Source organism: Tachyglossus aculeatus, chromosome 22 (genome assembly GCF_015852505.1).
Source record: "Tachyglossus aculeatus isolate mTacAcu1 chromosome 22, mTacAcu1.pri, whole genome shotgun sequence".
In the NCBI taxonomy this organism is placed as follows: domain Eukaryota; kingdom Metazoa; phylum Chordata; class Mammalia; order Monotremata; family Tachyglossidae; genus Tachyglossus; species Tachyglossus aculeatus.
Genome location: NC_052087.1, coordinates 31,291,746 through 31,307,274, shown reverse-complemented (window position 1 = coordinate 31,307,274; position 15,529 = coordinate 31,291,746). Strand labels below are relative to the sequence as shown.

The 15,529-nt window shown below is 42.7% G+C and overlaps 2 protein-coding genes across 2 annotated transcripts; both read right to left on the bottom strand.

Moving 5' to 3' along the window:
• Positions 1-5,397: 5,397 nt before the first annotated feature.
• Positions 5,398-6,336, bottom strand: LOC119944012 (olfactory receptor 4P4-like). Its single transcript, XM_038765240.1, has one exon. The coding sequence runs from the start codon at positions 6,334-6,336 to the stop codon at positions 5,398-5,400; it is 939 nt and encodes a 312-aa protein (XP_038621168.1).
• An 18-nt stretch (positions 6,337-6,354) lies between these two features.
• LOC119944011 (olfactory receptor 4P4-like) lies at positions 6,355-13,687 on the bottom strand. Its single transcript, XM_038765239.1, has 3 exons — positions 12,753-13,687; positions 8,890-9,141; positions 6,355-6,367 (listed from the first exon to the last, which is right to left on the bottom strand). The coding sequence occupies exons 1-3, from the start codon at positions 13,685-13,687 to the stop codon at positions 6,355-6,357; spliced, it is 1,200 nt and encodes a 399-aa protein (XP_038621167.1).
• Between the last annotated feature and the right edge of the window lie 1,842 nt (positions 13,688-15,529).

Genomic DNA, 15,529 nt, shown 5'->3' with positions numbered 1-15,529 from the left:
ACACAATAAGGGCTCAATAAATACAATTGAATTAAATGAATGAATGCTCCTTACTTGGTAAGTGCTCAATAAACACAATTGATTGCTTGATTGATTAACATCATCCCTCCTGAGCTCACGTATTGTGGTACTATCACCCAGCACTGTTTTCCCAAGGGAATACTAATGATCACTGTGATACTTGTTAAACGCTATGTGCCAAACACTGTTCTAAAAGCTGGGATAGATTCAAGTTAATCTGGTTGGACACAGTCCCTGATCCACATAGGACTCACACTCCTATCCCCATTTGACAGAAGAGGTCACTGAGGCAAAGAGAAGTGAAGTGACTTGCCCAGGGTCACAAAGCAGACAGGTAACTGCTGAGATTAGAACCTAGGTCCTTATGACTCCCAGGTTTACTTAGTTCTATTCTCTAAGCCATGCTCCAGCCCTCCAGGTCTCAGAAGGAAACAAAGACTTCTCTCATACCCTCCTATAGTCCTGTCCCTTTTGTAAAGGTTCTCTATAGTGACTGGAGGTCTAAGAGAAGAAATAGTTAGAAATGTGATATTTCTTAAGTGCTCACTATGTGCCAAACATTGTATCTAGCACTGGGGTAGATGGAAAATAATCAGCTCAGACACAGTCCCTGTCCCTGAAAGGACTCACAATCTAAGTAGGAAGGAGAAGAGGTAGCAAATCCCCATTTAATGGATGAGGAAACTGAAACACAGAGAAGTTAAGGGACATGCCCAAGGTCACACGGTAAGCAAGTGATCTTTATTATTATCATTATGGTATTTATGATGTGCTTACTGTAGAGATACAAGCTGCCCCGTGCTCCTTAAGGGAAGCCGGGGTTGGCATTTTATTCCAATTCTCTCTTGGGATCTAAACCCAACTTGAAATCTAGGCCAAATCCCAACCAGAGCCCTAGTTTGAGTCATGTCCTAACTATTGTAGCATGGCCTAGTGGATATAACATGGGCCTGGGAATCAGAAAACTGGATTCTTATCCTGGGTCTGCCACTCGATGTGTGTGACCTTGATTAAGTCACTCAACTTCTCTGTGCCTCAGTTACATCACCTGACACATAGGGATTAAGCTTGTTAGTCCCATGTTGGACATGGACTGTGTCCAACTTGACTAGCTTGTATCTACCGCAGTGCCCAAGTACAGTGTCTGACACATAATAGGCGCTTAGCAAATACCATTTGAAAAAGAAAAAAGATGAAAAACTCTGACCCTATTGCCACTCATCATGCTTGCAAAAATCATCTTGTAGACAGTACACTACTGATTGTCTATCTACCAAGTGAGGGGCAAATTACCTTCACATTATAACCTAAAATGGCAACAAAGATATCTGAACATTGTCATGGGGACACCTCTTTAATGCTCCTCTTAGTTCTATGTCATGTTTTTCAGACTCCATGGATTTGCACATTATTGTCTCCAGCATTCTGAAAGCTACTTTTCCCAGAATTTATCTTCCAATCTAGTAGGTTTTCCATTTGATCTTATTTAATGGCAGACATCTCCCTATTCTAAGTTTCTTTTTCTTTCAAGTCCTAAATCTTCACACCATAGTTTCAATTGCCCCCTTTCCTTCAATAAAAAATATAATCTCAAATAATCCCTTCCATTGAGCAATTCCAGCCCTCCCCAACTTGTTTAAAATACCTCAGCCTGGTGAACTAGCCCCTTAGCAATATTATGCACTAATATTAATGCACTAAGTGATATAAAGATGATTTTTAAATCATATTTTTAATAATAATAATAATGACATTTATGAAGTGCTTACTATGTGCAAAACACTGTTCTAAGCGCTGGGGAGGTTACAAGGTGATCAGATTTGTCCCACGGGGGGCTCACAGTCTTAATCCCCCTAGGCGCAGAGAAGTTAAGTGACTTGCCCAAAGTCACACAGCTGACAACTGGTGGAGCTGGGATTTGAACCCATGACCTCTGACTTCAAAGCCCGTTCCCTTCCCACTGAGCCACGCTGCTTTTAAGTGCTTTTAACTCCTCACCCTAGGCTTCAAGGCTCTCCATCACCTCGCCCCCTCCTACCTCACCTCTCTTCTCTCCTTCTACAGCCCAACCCGCACCCTCCGCTCCTCTGCCACTAATCTCCTCACTGTGTCTCATTCTCGCCTGTCCTGCCATCGACCCCCAGCCCAGGTCATCCTCCTGGCCTGGAATGCCCTCCCTCCGCACATCCACCAAGCTAGCTCTCTTCCTCCCTTCAAAACCCTATTGAGAGCTCACCTTCTCCAGAAGGCCTTCCCAGACTGAGACCCCTCCTTCCTCTCCCCCTCCACCTTACCTCCTTCCCCTCCCCACAGCACCTGTATATATGTGTATATGTTTGTATGTATTTATTACTCTATTTATTCATTTATTTTACTTGTACATATTTATTCTATTTATTTTATTTTGTTAATATGTTTTGTTTTGTTGTCTGTCTCCCCCTTCTAGACTGTGAGCCTGCTGTTGGGTAGGGACTGTCTCTATATGTTGCCAACTTATATTTCCCAAGTGCTTAGTCCAGTGCTCTGCACACAGTAAGCACTCAATAAATACGATTGAATGAATTAATGAATGAATGTTTACTGTGTGCCCGACACTGAACTAAGTGCTGGGGTAGATATAAGATAACGATTTTGGACACAGTCTAGATTCCACATGGGGCGCAGAGTCTCAACTTCCATTTTATAGATGAGGTAACTGAGGTGCACAGAAAGAAGTTAAGTGATTTGCCCAAGGTCACACAGCAGGCAAGTGTCAGAAACAGGATTAGAACCCAAATCCTCTGACTACTAGACTAGTGGCCTTTCCACTAAGCACACTACTTCAAATTGAAAATCATAAATGCTGCCCCCTCAGTGTCTTAAAAGAGTTTTCAACCCCCCTTCCCTACCTCATCTAACAGCAAGAAGGGACTGTGGCAGTTTTATGAGTAGAACCCACTGAGAACCCTGCTTGGCACATAAGCATTTACTAGAAACTATATCGGCTAAAACCCACATCTGCCATCACTGCACAGCTCATATCAAAGATGTAACTCTCTTTCCCTAGAAGCTTACAATTAATTTTAATATCAACTGAAGACCGCAATTAGCTTTCCAAACCATTAAGCAGGAGTTATTCCTTTTCTTGAACATATTTTATTTGAAATGGCATAGGATAATGGATGGCTCTATTAAATTGAGGTGGAGGAAGGGATTCATTCATTCATTCTATAGTATTTATTGAGTGCTTACTCTGTGCAGAGCACTGTACTAAGCACTTGGAAAGTACAGTTTGGCAACAGAGACAATCCCTATCTAACAATGGGCTCACAGTCTAGAAGGGGGAGACAGACAACAAAATAAAACCAGTAGACATGCATCAGTAACATCAAAATAGATAAATAGAATTATAGATATATGCACATCATTAATAAAATAGAGTGATAAATGTGTACAAATATACACAAGTATTCTGGGGTAGGGAAGGAGGTAGAGCAGAAGGAGGGAGTAGGAGCAATGGAGAGGGGAGAAGGAGCAGAGGAAAATGGGGGCTCAGTCTGGGAAGGCCTCCTGGAGTAGGTGAGCTCTTAATAGGGGAAGAATGTTAGTTTGGCGGCTATGCGGAGGGAGAGCATTCCAGGCCAGAGGTAGGACATGAGCCAAGGGGTCGATGGCAGGAAAAGTGAGAATAAGGCACAGTGAGGAGGTTAGCGGCAGAGGAGTGGAGGGTGTGGGCTGGGCTGGAGAAGGAGAGAAGGGAGGTGAGGTAGGAAGGGGCAAGGTGATGGAGAGTTTTGAAGCCATTAGTGAGGAGTTTTTCTTCATCCAAAGGTTGATAGGCAACCACTGGAGATTTTTGAGGAGGAGAGTGACATGCCCAGAGCATTTCTACAGAAAGTTAATCCAGGCAGCAGACTGAAGTATAGACTGAAGTAGGGAGAGACAGGAGGGTGGGAGATCAGAGAGGAGGCTGATATAGTAATCCAGTCAGGATAGGATAAGAGACTGAACCAGCAACGTCATGGTTCAGATGGAGAGGAAAGGGTGGATCTTGACGATGCTGTGGAGGTAAGACTGGAAGGTTTTGGTGATGGATTGGATGTGTGGGGTGAATGAGAGAGCGGAGTCAAGAATGACACCAAGGTTGCGGGCTTGTGAGATGGGAAGGATGGTAGTGCCACCTAGAGTGATGGTGAAGTCAGGGAGAGGACATGGTTTGGGAGGGAAGATGAGCTCAGTCTTGGACATGTTGAGTTTTAGGTGGCAGGCAGACATCTAGGTGGAGATGTCCTGAAGGCAGGAGGAGATACAAGCCTGGAGGGAGGGAGAGAGAAGGGGCAGAAATGTAGATTTGGCTGTCATCCATGTAGAGATGATAGCTGAAGCCATGGGAGCAAATGAGTTCATCAGGAGAGTATAGATGGAGAACAGAAGGGGACCAAGAACTGACCCTTGAGGAACCCCTACAGTAAGGGGATGGGAGGGAGAGGAGGAGCCCACGAAGGAGACTGAGAATGAATGGCCAGAGAGATAAGAGGAGAACCAGAAGAGGAGGAAGTCCATGAAGCCAAGGTTGGATAACATGTTGAGAAGAAGGGGATGGTTGACAGTGTCTAAGGCAGCTGAGAGGTTGAAGAGGATTAGGATAGAGTAGGAGCTATTTGATTGGCAAGAAGGAGGTCATTGGTGACCTTTAAGAGACCAGGTTCGGTGGAGTGTAGGGGATGGTAGCCAGATTGTAGGGGGTCCAGGAGAGAGCTGGAATTGATAAATTCTAGGCAGCGAGTGTAGATGACTCTTTCTAGGAGTTTGGAAAAGAATAGAAGGGAGATAGGGTGATAACTGGAATGGGCAATGGGGTCAAGAGAAGGGGATTTTAGGATGGGGAGATGTGGGCATGTTTGAAGGCAGAGGGGAAGAAGCTGTTGGAGACTGAGCAGTTGAAGATGGACGTTAAGGAGGGGAGGAGGGAAAGGGTGAGAGTTTTTATAAGATGAGAGGGAATGAGGTCTGAAGCACAGGTGGAGAGGGTGGCACTTGAGACGAGGAAGGAGATCTCTTCTGAAGATACTGCTAGGAAGGATGTGAAAATAGAGGAGGGGGTTGAGAGCTGGGGAGCTGGGGAGATGAAGGGGAGGTGACTTTGGGGAGCTCAGACCTGATGGTATTAATTTTCCTAATAAAGTAGGTGGCCAGATTGTTGGGAGTGAGGGATGGAGGAGGGGGAGGAACAGGGAGCATGAGGATGGAGTTAAATGTCCAGAACAGCTGATGGAGGTGATGGGCATGTTTACAGTCCGATGAACAGTAACAACTTTCATTTCTCCTGAACCTAGGATAAAACCTAGGTTGATTGTACAGAGAAGATGTGGAGACAGGAGATGTGGGCATTTATTTTTACATGCCTAATTTGCATTCCAAACACGGCTTCCAACACCATACCTTTCTCATGGCCGTTTTCATCTCTCTGTTCCTCAGAGTGTAGATGAGGGGATTGAACATGGGGGCAATGATGGTATAAAACAGAGCAAACACCTTATCTTCAGGGAAGGTCTGGGGTGGCCAGAGGTAAATGAAGAGGCAGGGCAAGAAAAACAATGCCACCGCGGTGATGTGGGAAGCGCAGGTGGAGAGAGCTTTGCGACGTCCTTCCAAAAAGCGGGTCCTCAGACTTGCTAAAATGATGACGTAAGAGAAGACCAAAACCGTAAAAGAAACAACCACAACTGTCCCTGTATTGGCAAGGATTAAAAATCCAGTCACGTAAGTATCTGAGCAAGCCAGTTCCAGGAGAGGATAAATATCGCACAAATAGTGGTCAATCTTATTAGGGCCACAGAAGGGCAAAACAATGACAAGGAGCCACTGGACTGCAGAATGAAGAAATGCCCCACCCCAGCATGCTGCAACCACTGTGGCACACCGCTGCCTGTTCATGATGACCACATAGAGCAAGGGTTGGCAGATGGCAACATAGCGATCGTAGGCCATCCCCACAAGGATGAAGATCTCAACCCCACCAAACAAGTGCATGGTAAAGAGCTGCATCATGCAGTCACGGAAGGTAATGGTTTTCTTCTCAGACAGCAAATCTCGAACCAGTTTGGGAGTCACCGTGGAAGTGTAGCAGAGGTCCATGAGGGACAAATGGCAGAGGAAGAAGTACATGGGCTGTTTGATGAGCAAACTGCCTCTGACGGTGATGAGGATGACGAGATTCCCTAAGAGGATTGCAATGTAACAGGAGAGGAACAGCCCGACGAAGAATATCCGCAGATTTCTATCACTGGACAGACCTAAAAGAACAAATTCTGTGACGTTGTTCCTATTTTCCATCCTGGGAATGAGAAACATTTACCTGAAATGACTGCAAAATTAAACATCGAAAATAACATTTAGAAAATTACAGTGACAGTTCATTCTACTTATAATTGAATATCACGTACAATACTGTGTCAATGGATATGAGAACACTGCAAGAGAAACTTTATATCTTTTCTGGATATACATCCCTTTCATTTCAGGTGAGGTGATAGAAATTTTTTTTATTCAACAAGTGCTCACCATGTGCCAGGCAATGTGTTGAGTACCAGAATACTGACTACTTGGTTAGGAAACAGTCCTTCTTCCATATCGGACTCACGATCTAAGAAGTAGGGAGAGGGAAAATTTTATCCCCATTTTGCAATGGAGAAAACTGAGGGAAAAGAGAAGCAGCCTGGCCTAATGGAAAGAGCACAAGCCTGAGTCACAGGATTTGGGTTCTAATTCCTGCTCTCTCACCTGCCTGCTGTGTGACCTTGACCAACTCATTTAACGTCTCTGTGCCTCAGTTTCTCCATCTATGAAATGGGGATTCAATTCTACCTCCCTACTACTTAGACACAGTGTCCCCAGTTTTTTTATGTTATTTATTGTGTTAACTATGTGCCAGGCACTGTTCGAAGCACTGGGATGGATACAAGATAATCAGACTGTACAGGGTTTGCATCCCACATGTCGACATGTTGAAGCAGCCTGGCTTAGTGGAAAGAGGCCGGGATTGAGAGTTAGAGGTCGTGGGCTCTAATCCCAGCTCCACAACTTGTCAGCTGTGTGACTTTGGACAAGTCGCTTAACTTCTCTGTGCCTCAGTTACCTCATCTGGAAAATGGGGATTAAGACTGTGAGCCACACATGGCATAACCTGATTACTTTGAATCTCCCCAAGGATTTATAACAATGCTAGCACATAATGAGCACTTAAATTCCATTATTATTATTATTATTATTATTATTATTATTATTATCATTTTAAGTGATTTGGCCAAGGTCAAGCAGCAGACAAGTGATGGAACCAGGATTAGAACCCTGGTCCTTCTGACTCCCAGGCTCTTGCTTTATCCACTAGGTCACACTGCTTCTCTGTTCTGATTATCTTTTATCTACCCTAATACATAATACAGTGCTTAGCACATAGGACTTAAAAAATGCCATAATAAAAATGGTAACAAAAATAATTATCCTGAATTTATTCTTGTGTTTAACACAGAGGAAATGCTTAACAAATACCGTAACTATTATAAACAAGCAATCAGTCCTATTAATTGAGCGCTTGCTATGTGCAGAGCACTGTACTAAGCACATTGGAGAGCACAATATAACAGAGTTGATACGGACATTTCCAGCCCAGTTGTTATTAATATCATTATTAAGAGATTGAGTGGCTTGTCCAAGATCACCCAGCAGTCCAGGAGCAGAGCAGGAACTAATAATAAGAATAATGATAATAATAATAATTATGGTACTTCTTAAGCACTTTCTATGTACCCAAAACTCTTCTAAGCTGTGGGATAAATACAAGGTAATGAGGTTGGACATAGTCTCTGTTCCACATGGGGTTCGCATTTGTAGTCCCCATTTTACAGAGGAGGTAACTGAGGTACAGAGAAGTGAAGTGACATGCCCAGGGTCACAGAGAAGCTATGTGGTGGAGCCAGGATGAGAACCCAGGTCCTTCTGATTCCCAGGCCTGTGCTCTACCCACTAGGCCATGCTGCTTCCCATGTCCAGGTCTCTCACTCCCAGTTCTGTCATCTTTCCACTGGATGATAATGCCCGGAAATAAATATATTCCTCTAGAGATCATATCTGTCACATGAGTATGCTTCACAATTCAAGAAATCTGATTTCCTTTTTCTAATAAATCCCACTCTCCTTTGAATCTACACCTTATCGTGGTAGTAGAGTTCATATATGCTGATGAAGCTTAGAGCTTGGAGCTAGACAGCTATCCTCTCATTGGGGTTGCCCATAACAGTAAGGTCTAAGCCAAAGTGGTTGATTCACCTATGCTGGGCAGCAGCAGCATGGGAAAGAAGGCAAGAGAAAAGGACTTCCGTATTTTTGACCAAGAAAATTCTATGGACTACAAACCAGAACAAGTACAGAGGAAAATGGGATGTTCTGGAGAAGACACGTCCAAGGAGTCACCATGGTTCAGAAACAACTCAAAGGAATTTGACAACAACAATAAAGCCCACCTGATTAGAACCAAGAACCCACATGAGGGTGTCTATTCAGATATTTTTTAATCTGGAGTCCTGGATCTGCCAGTCCTGGAGATCTGCCAAAAGAGAAATGGTGGACTAAAAAATGAATTTTGCCTGTCTCACAATATTTCAGAATCAAGGTTGTGATTTTGGTGAATATCAAAATTCACAATCCATTTGTGCTCTGCATTTTCGAAGGAGAGTCAACCAATTCGAATCTAGGTCCTTGCAATTTGGCTTCCTTTTCATATTAAAACGACTAGGGACCTGCACAGGAAAAGTCCATGTATCAAAGAATGACAACTGAGAAATTAAGAGAAAACTCTGTTGTGATATAGAAGAAAAAAAAAAACCTTACCCCTTTGTTAGTCTTCCCACAGTGAAACGTTTCTGTGAGCTCGGATCTTTATGTCCAGTCATGGGAAGCAAAAGGTTTTTCAGAGCTGCATCAGGACAGAACTCAAATCTCAGTGGAAGCCCAAACTTCACATTGGATGGAGGCAGTTTCCAAAACACTGAGGTTTCTGAATCTCGAGTAATCTCTGGTTTCCCGAGAGTCAAATTTATTTCCTCGGGGCTGTCTGAGACATGCAACCTCACCCACCTTTGTCTGAGGTCGGAGGGGAAAAAAAAAAAGACAACTCCGAGGTTTCCCCCCTCAAGCTAGCAAATGCTTGGTGCAGAGCTATCTTTGGAGAAACTTTGCCCAGAAGATCCAGATGTTAAAGCAAAACATTTTAAAGGTCCAGGGACACTGCCACCTCCCAAAGTCCCTGAAGTTCTCCCTTATCAGAAGTGGGGGTGGAACAAATCCAGGAACTTTTCTTCATCAGGTTGAAAACAAGTTTGAGTACAGCTTCGTAGGCGCTGCTATCAATTCCATAACTTGACCCATGTTTTCTATTATAATTTAACCATTTGCTGATTATTTTCTTCTCCCCAGATTGTACCCTCTCAACTGCACAGTCAGTTCATGTGCACTCACAACCAGCCGTACAACTTAGACACTATTAAAGAACTTAATCATTCATTTAACCATCTTTCAATTTTCTTTTTTGACCAATTGGAAATTATTCTGTACCTCTCACTGCCAAAAGATTGTAAGTTGCTTGAGACCAGGGATCATGTCTTTTATATTTATTATACTCCCTCAAGGGCTTAGGTTTGTGCTCTGCAAACAGTCAATACTCAGATTGTTTACTTTGCAATCTTGTTACTTTACTTGTTTACAATCTAAGTACTACAGATTGCTCACTTTATGAGCCAGTTACAGAAAGCATTTGATAACTCTGATGGTCAATATAAAGGATAAATTTTCATTCACTTCTAATTTTCAAACTATTTCATTCTACTAGCTGGCTACAGAATTATGCAGTCATGAAAACATTGAAGAAACTCACAAATCATATAGCTAAGGTATCTTGTTTAAAGAGAAGCTGGTAAAAATGTGCTCTTTGGAAATAAATTATACATCATCCACGTGCATTGAAACTCAGGTTTACCTAGTTCTAAATTATGGAAGAAGAGTTATTTAAATTTTTTCAGAATCAAAGAATCAACTGGAAATTTACTCCTGGAGTCTGTGTCTCCCTCTAGAGCACAAACCACCCCAGCATGTGGGGCGAAGAGCAGGTCATAAACACACAGACAAGCCATGAGTGGAGAAGGTCTCCTCCAAGAGGCCTTCCCTGAATAAGCTCTCTCTTCATTTACCTTCCCCATCGTTCCCTCTGCAATGAATCTGCACTTGGCTGTGTACCTCTTAAGAACTTTGGTTTTCACCCCAGGCCCCACAATTTATGGTACATCTCCTTATGTTCTAATGTTTCCCTAGATGTAATTTATTTTAATGTCTATCTCCCCCTGTAAACTGTCAGCTCATTGTAGGCAGGAGTAAAGTCTACCAATTCTGTTGTACTGCATTTTCCCAATTGCTTAGTAAAGTGCTCCAACTGCTTAGTACAGTGGTTTGCATACAGTAAACGCCCAATCAATACAATTGAATGAAGTCTGTTGTGGACAGGGATTGTCTCTCTTTATTCCTGTAGTGTACTTTCCAAGTGCTTAGTGCAGTGCTCTGCACACAGTAAGTGCTTAATAAATACAATTGAATGAAATGAATGAATGCTCTGCACATGGTAAGTGCTCAGTATACACAAGAGAAGCAGCATGGCTCAGTGGAAAGAGCCCGGGATTTGGAGTCAGAGGTCATGGGTTCAAATCAAGGCTCTGCCACTTGTCAGCTGTGTGACTTTGGGCAAGTCACTTCACTTCTCTGTGCCTCAGTTACCTCATCTGTAAAATGGGGATGAAGACTGTGAGCCCCGCGTGGGACAACCTGATCACCTTGTAACTTCCCCAGCACTTAGAACAGTGCTTTGCACATAGTAAGTGCTTAAAAAATGCCATCACCAATATACACAATTGATTGATGGATTGATTGATTGATTAACATCATCCCCTCCTGAGCTCATGTATTGTGGCACTATTACCCAGCACTGTTTTCCCAAGGCAATACTAATAATCATTACGGTACTTGTGAAATGCTGACTATGTGCCAAACACTGTTCTAAGAGCTGGTGTAGATACAATTTAATCTAGCTGGGCACACCCCCATCCAACATAGTACTCAACCTCTTAACCCCATTTGACAGATGAAGTTAATGAGGCACAGAGAAGTGAAGTTACCTGCCCAAGGTTACACAGCAGGCAAGTAGCGGTGTTGGGACTATAATGCAGGTCCTTCTGAATCCTAGGTCCATGTTCTATACACTAAGCCATGCTCCAGGCCTCCATGTCTCAGAAGGAAATAAAGACTTCTCTCATACCCTCCTATATTCTTGTCCCTTTTGTAAAGGTTCTCTACAGTGACTGGAGGTCTAAGAGAATCAATAGGTAGAAATGTGATATTTATTAAGTGCCTACTATCTGCTATACATTGTATTTAGCAGTGGGGTATATAGAAAATAATCAGCTCAGACACAGTCCCTGTCCCTCATAGGAATCACAGTCTAAGTGGGAAGGAGAACAGGTATCGAATCCCCATTTTACAGACGAGGAACATGAAACACAGAGAAGTTAAGGGACGTGCCCATTGGCAGATGGCAAGTGATCTTTATCATTATCATTGTGGTATTCACTATGTGTTTGCTACAGGGATGCAAGCTGCCCCATGCTCCTTAAGGAAAGCAGGGGTTGACATTGTTTTCCGATTCTCTCTTGGATCTAAATCCAACTTGAAATCATGGCCAAATTCCAACCAGAGCCCTAGTTTGAGTCATAGTCCTAACTCTTGCAGCATTCACCTATATAACATGGGCCTGGGAATCAGAAGGAACTTGATTCTTATCCTGGCTAAGCCACTAGATGAGAGTACCCTTGAGTAAGTCACTCAACTTCTCTGTGCCTCAGTTATATCACCTGTAAAATGGAGATTAAGCCTTGTTAGTCCCATGTGGGACAAGACTCTGTCCAACTTGATTATCTTTTATCTACCCCAGTGCTTAAGTATATTGCCTGACACATCATAAGCGCTTAACACCATTAGAAAAAGCAAAATATGAAGAAAAACTCTGACCCTTCTACCATGCATTCATTCATTCATTCAATTTATTTATTGAGTGCTTACGTTGTGCAGAGCACTGTACAAAGTGCATGGAAAGTACAATTTGGCAACAAATAGAGACAATCCCTATTCAACAATGGGCTCACAGTCTAGAAGGGGTAGACAGACAACAAAACAAAACAAGTAGACAGGCATCAGTATCATCAAAATAGATAAATAGAATTATAGATATATACACTTCATTAATAAAATAGAGTAATAAATATGTACAAATATAGACAAGAGCTTTGGGGCAGGGAAGGGGGAGAGCAGCAGGAGGGAGTAGGGGCAATTGAGAGGGGAGGAGAAGCAGAGGAAAAGGGGGGCTCAGTCTGGGAATGCCTCCTGGAGGAGTTGAGCTATCAGTAGGGCTTTGAAGAGGGGAAGAGAACTAGTTTGGCAGATGTGAGGAGGGAAGGCATTACAGGCCTTCCAGGCTATATTAAATATAGGCATTGAGGTGGAGGAAGGGATGTTTACAGTCCGATGAACAGTAAGAATTCTCGTACCTCCTGAGCCTAAGAGAAAACCTGGGTTGATTGTACAGAGAAGAGTTGGGTGGATAGAATAAGCCAAATGCAGGAGGAGAAGACAGGAGAAGTGGACATCTATTTCACCTGCCTACTTTTTCCTCCAAACACACCTTCCAACACCACACCTTTCTCATGGCTGTTTTCATCTCTCTGTTCCTCAGAGTATAGATGAGGGGGTTGAAAATGGGAGCGATGATGGTGTAAAACAGAGCAAACACCTTATCCTCAGGGAAGGTCTGGGCTGGCCGGAGGTAAATGAAGATGCAGGGCAAGAAAAACAATGCCACCACGGTGATGTGGGAAGCGCAGGTGGAGAGGGCTTTGCGACGTCCCTCCAAAGAGCGGGTCCTCAAACTGGCTAATATGGTGACATAAGAGAAGACCAAGACTGCAAAAGTAACTACCACAATTGTCCCCGTATTAGCGAGGACTAAATATCCCGTCACATAAGTATCTGAGCAAGCCAGTTCCAGGAGAGGGTAAATATCACACAAATAGTGATCAATCTTATTAGGGCCACAGAAGGGCAAAATAATGACAAGGAGCCACTGGACCGTGGAATGGAGAAATGCTCCTCCCCAACACAATACTACCATTGTGGCACACCGCTGCTTGTTCATGATGACCATATAGTGCAAAGGTTTACAAATGGCAACATAGCGATCGTAGGCCATCCCCACAAGGATGAAGATCTCAGTCCCACCAAATAAGTGCATGGTAAAGAGCTGAATCATGCAGTCACGGAAGGAAATGGTTTTCTTCTCAGACAGCAAATCTTGGACCTGTTTGGGAGTCACAGTAGAAGTGTAGCAGAGGTCCATGAGGGACAAGTGACAGAGGAAGAAGTACATGGGCTGCTTGATGAGGGAACTGCATCTGACGGTGATGAGGATGAGGAAATTCCCTAAGAGGATTGTAATGTAACAGGAGAGGAACAGCCCAAAGCAAAATATCTGCAAATTTCTGTCACTGGACAGTCCTAAGAGAACAAATTCTGTGACGTTGTTCCTCTTTTCCATCCTGGGAATGACGAATATTTATCTGAAATGATTGCAAAATGAAAAACTTTATATAACATTTAGAAAATTGCAGTGGCCATTTCATTATATATATACAATTGAACATATCTTACAATAGTATGTCGACGGATTTTGTGAACACTGCAAGAGAAATTTTATATCTTTGCGGAATATACATCTCTTTCATTTCTCGTGAGAAGATAAAAATGGTTTTTTTTATTTATTAAGTGCCTACCATATGCCAGGCATTGTATTAAGTACCAGAATACAGGTTAATCTGATAGGAAACAGTTCTTCTCCCATTTACAGCTCACAATCTAAGAAGTAAGGAGAGTGGGAATCCTATCCCCAGTTTACAGCTGAGAAAACTGTAGTACAAAAGAAGTAACCTGGAAAGAACAGCATCCTGGGAGTCATGAGATTTGGATTCCAATTCCAGCTCTGCCACCTCCCTGTTGTGTGACCATGTCCAAATTATTTAACCTCTCTGTGCTTCAGTTTCCTCATCCGTATAATGGGAATTAAATCCTTCCTCCCTCATACTTAAACTGAGAGCCCCAGATGGCACAGGGACTCTTTCTGGAATAATTATCTTGTATCCACCCCAACGCTTAGTGTAGTGCTTTGCATATAATATGGCCTTAACATATACCCCAATAAAAATAGTAGTGATAACAATTATCCTGCATCTATTCTTGTGTAAAACACAGAGTAAGTGCCTAACAAATACCATTATATATCAAGTAATCAATCATATTTATTGAGTGCTTAATATTTGCAGAGCATTGTACTAAGTTCTTGGAAGAGTACAATATCACTGAATTGGTAGACACATTCACTGCCTATTATCAATACTGTTATTAAGAGATTGAGTGGCTCATGTTCACCCAGCAGTCCAGCAGCCCAGGGGCAGATCTGAGATTAAAATCCAGGTCTAGCAGTCCCATGATCTTCCCACTGGGCCATGGTGACCAACAATAAATATATTCCTCTTGAGATCATATCTGTCATATGAGAAGGTTTCAGAATTCCAACAATCCGATTTCCTGTCTCTAACAAAGCCCATTATTCATGGAATTCCTTTAAGGACCACCTGATTAGAACCAAGAAATCACATGGAAGTGTTTATTGAGACATTCATTAGTCCATCTTTGAGATCTTCCAAAAGAGAAATGTCTGGTTAAAAAAAGAGCCTTATCTGTCTCATGATAGTTCAGAAATAAGCTTGTGATTTAAATGAAGACCAAAATTTACAATCCACGTTCAACTTTCCAAAGAGAGTCAGCCAATCTTAATCTAGGTCATAGCAATATGGCTTCCATTTTATACTGAAATGACTAGGGACCTGCAAATGAAAAGGCCAGGAACCAAAGGATGAGAACTGAGACAATGAGAAAACGTTCATGTTATAAAAAAGAAAAAAATAACTTACCCCCTTGTTAATCTTCACACAGTGATGCATTTCTGTGTGCTTGAATCTTTATTTCCAGTCATGTGAACCAAAAGGCTCTTCAGAGCTGCATCAGGACAGAACTCAGATCTCAGTGGAAATCCAACCTTTACAATGGATGGAGGCAGGTTCCGAGAAACTGGAGTTTCTGAATCTCGAGTCATCTCCGGTTTCCGAGAGTCAAATTTATTTCTTTGGGGCTGTCTGAGCCGTGCAACCTCACCCACCTGTGTCTGAGCTCAGAGGGAAAAAAAAAAGAAGCACAACTACAAAATTTTCCCCCTTGACCCAGCAACTGCTTGGTGTAGAACTATCTTTGGAAAAAAACTTTGCCTTGAAGACCCAGCTGTTAAAGCAAAGCATTTTAAAGGTCCAGGGACTTTGTCAGTTCC

What these genes read in the sequence shown, in the direction of transcription:
- LOC119944012 (XM_038765240.1), bottom strand. Translation starts at nt 6,336, where the DNA reads ATGGAAAATAGGAACAACGTCACAGAATTTGTTCTTTTAGGTCTGTCC.
- LOC119944011 (XM_038765239.1), bottom strand. Translation starts at nt 13,687, where the DNA reads ATGGAAAAGAGGAACAACGTCACAGAATTTGTTCTCTTAGGACTGTCC. An exon ending in TTGGAGGAAAAAGTAGGCAG is followed by an intron (nt 9,142 to 12,752) that starts GTGAAATAGATG and finishes CTCCGACCTCAG; the next exon opens with ACAAAGGTGGGTGAGGTTGC.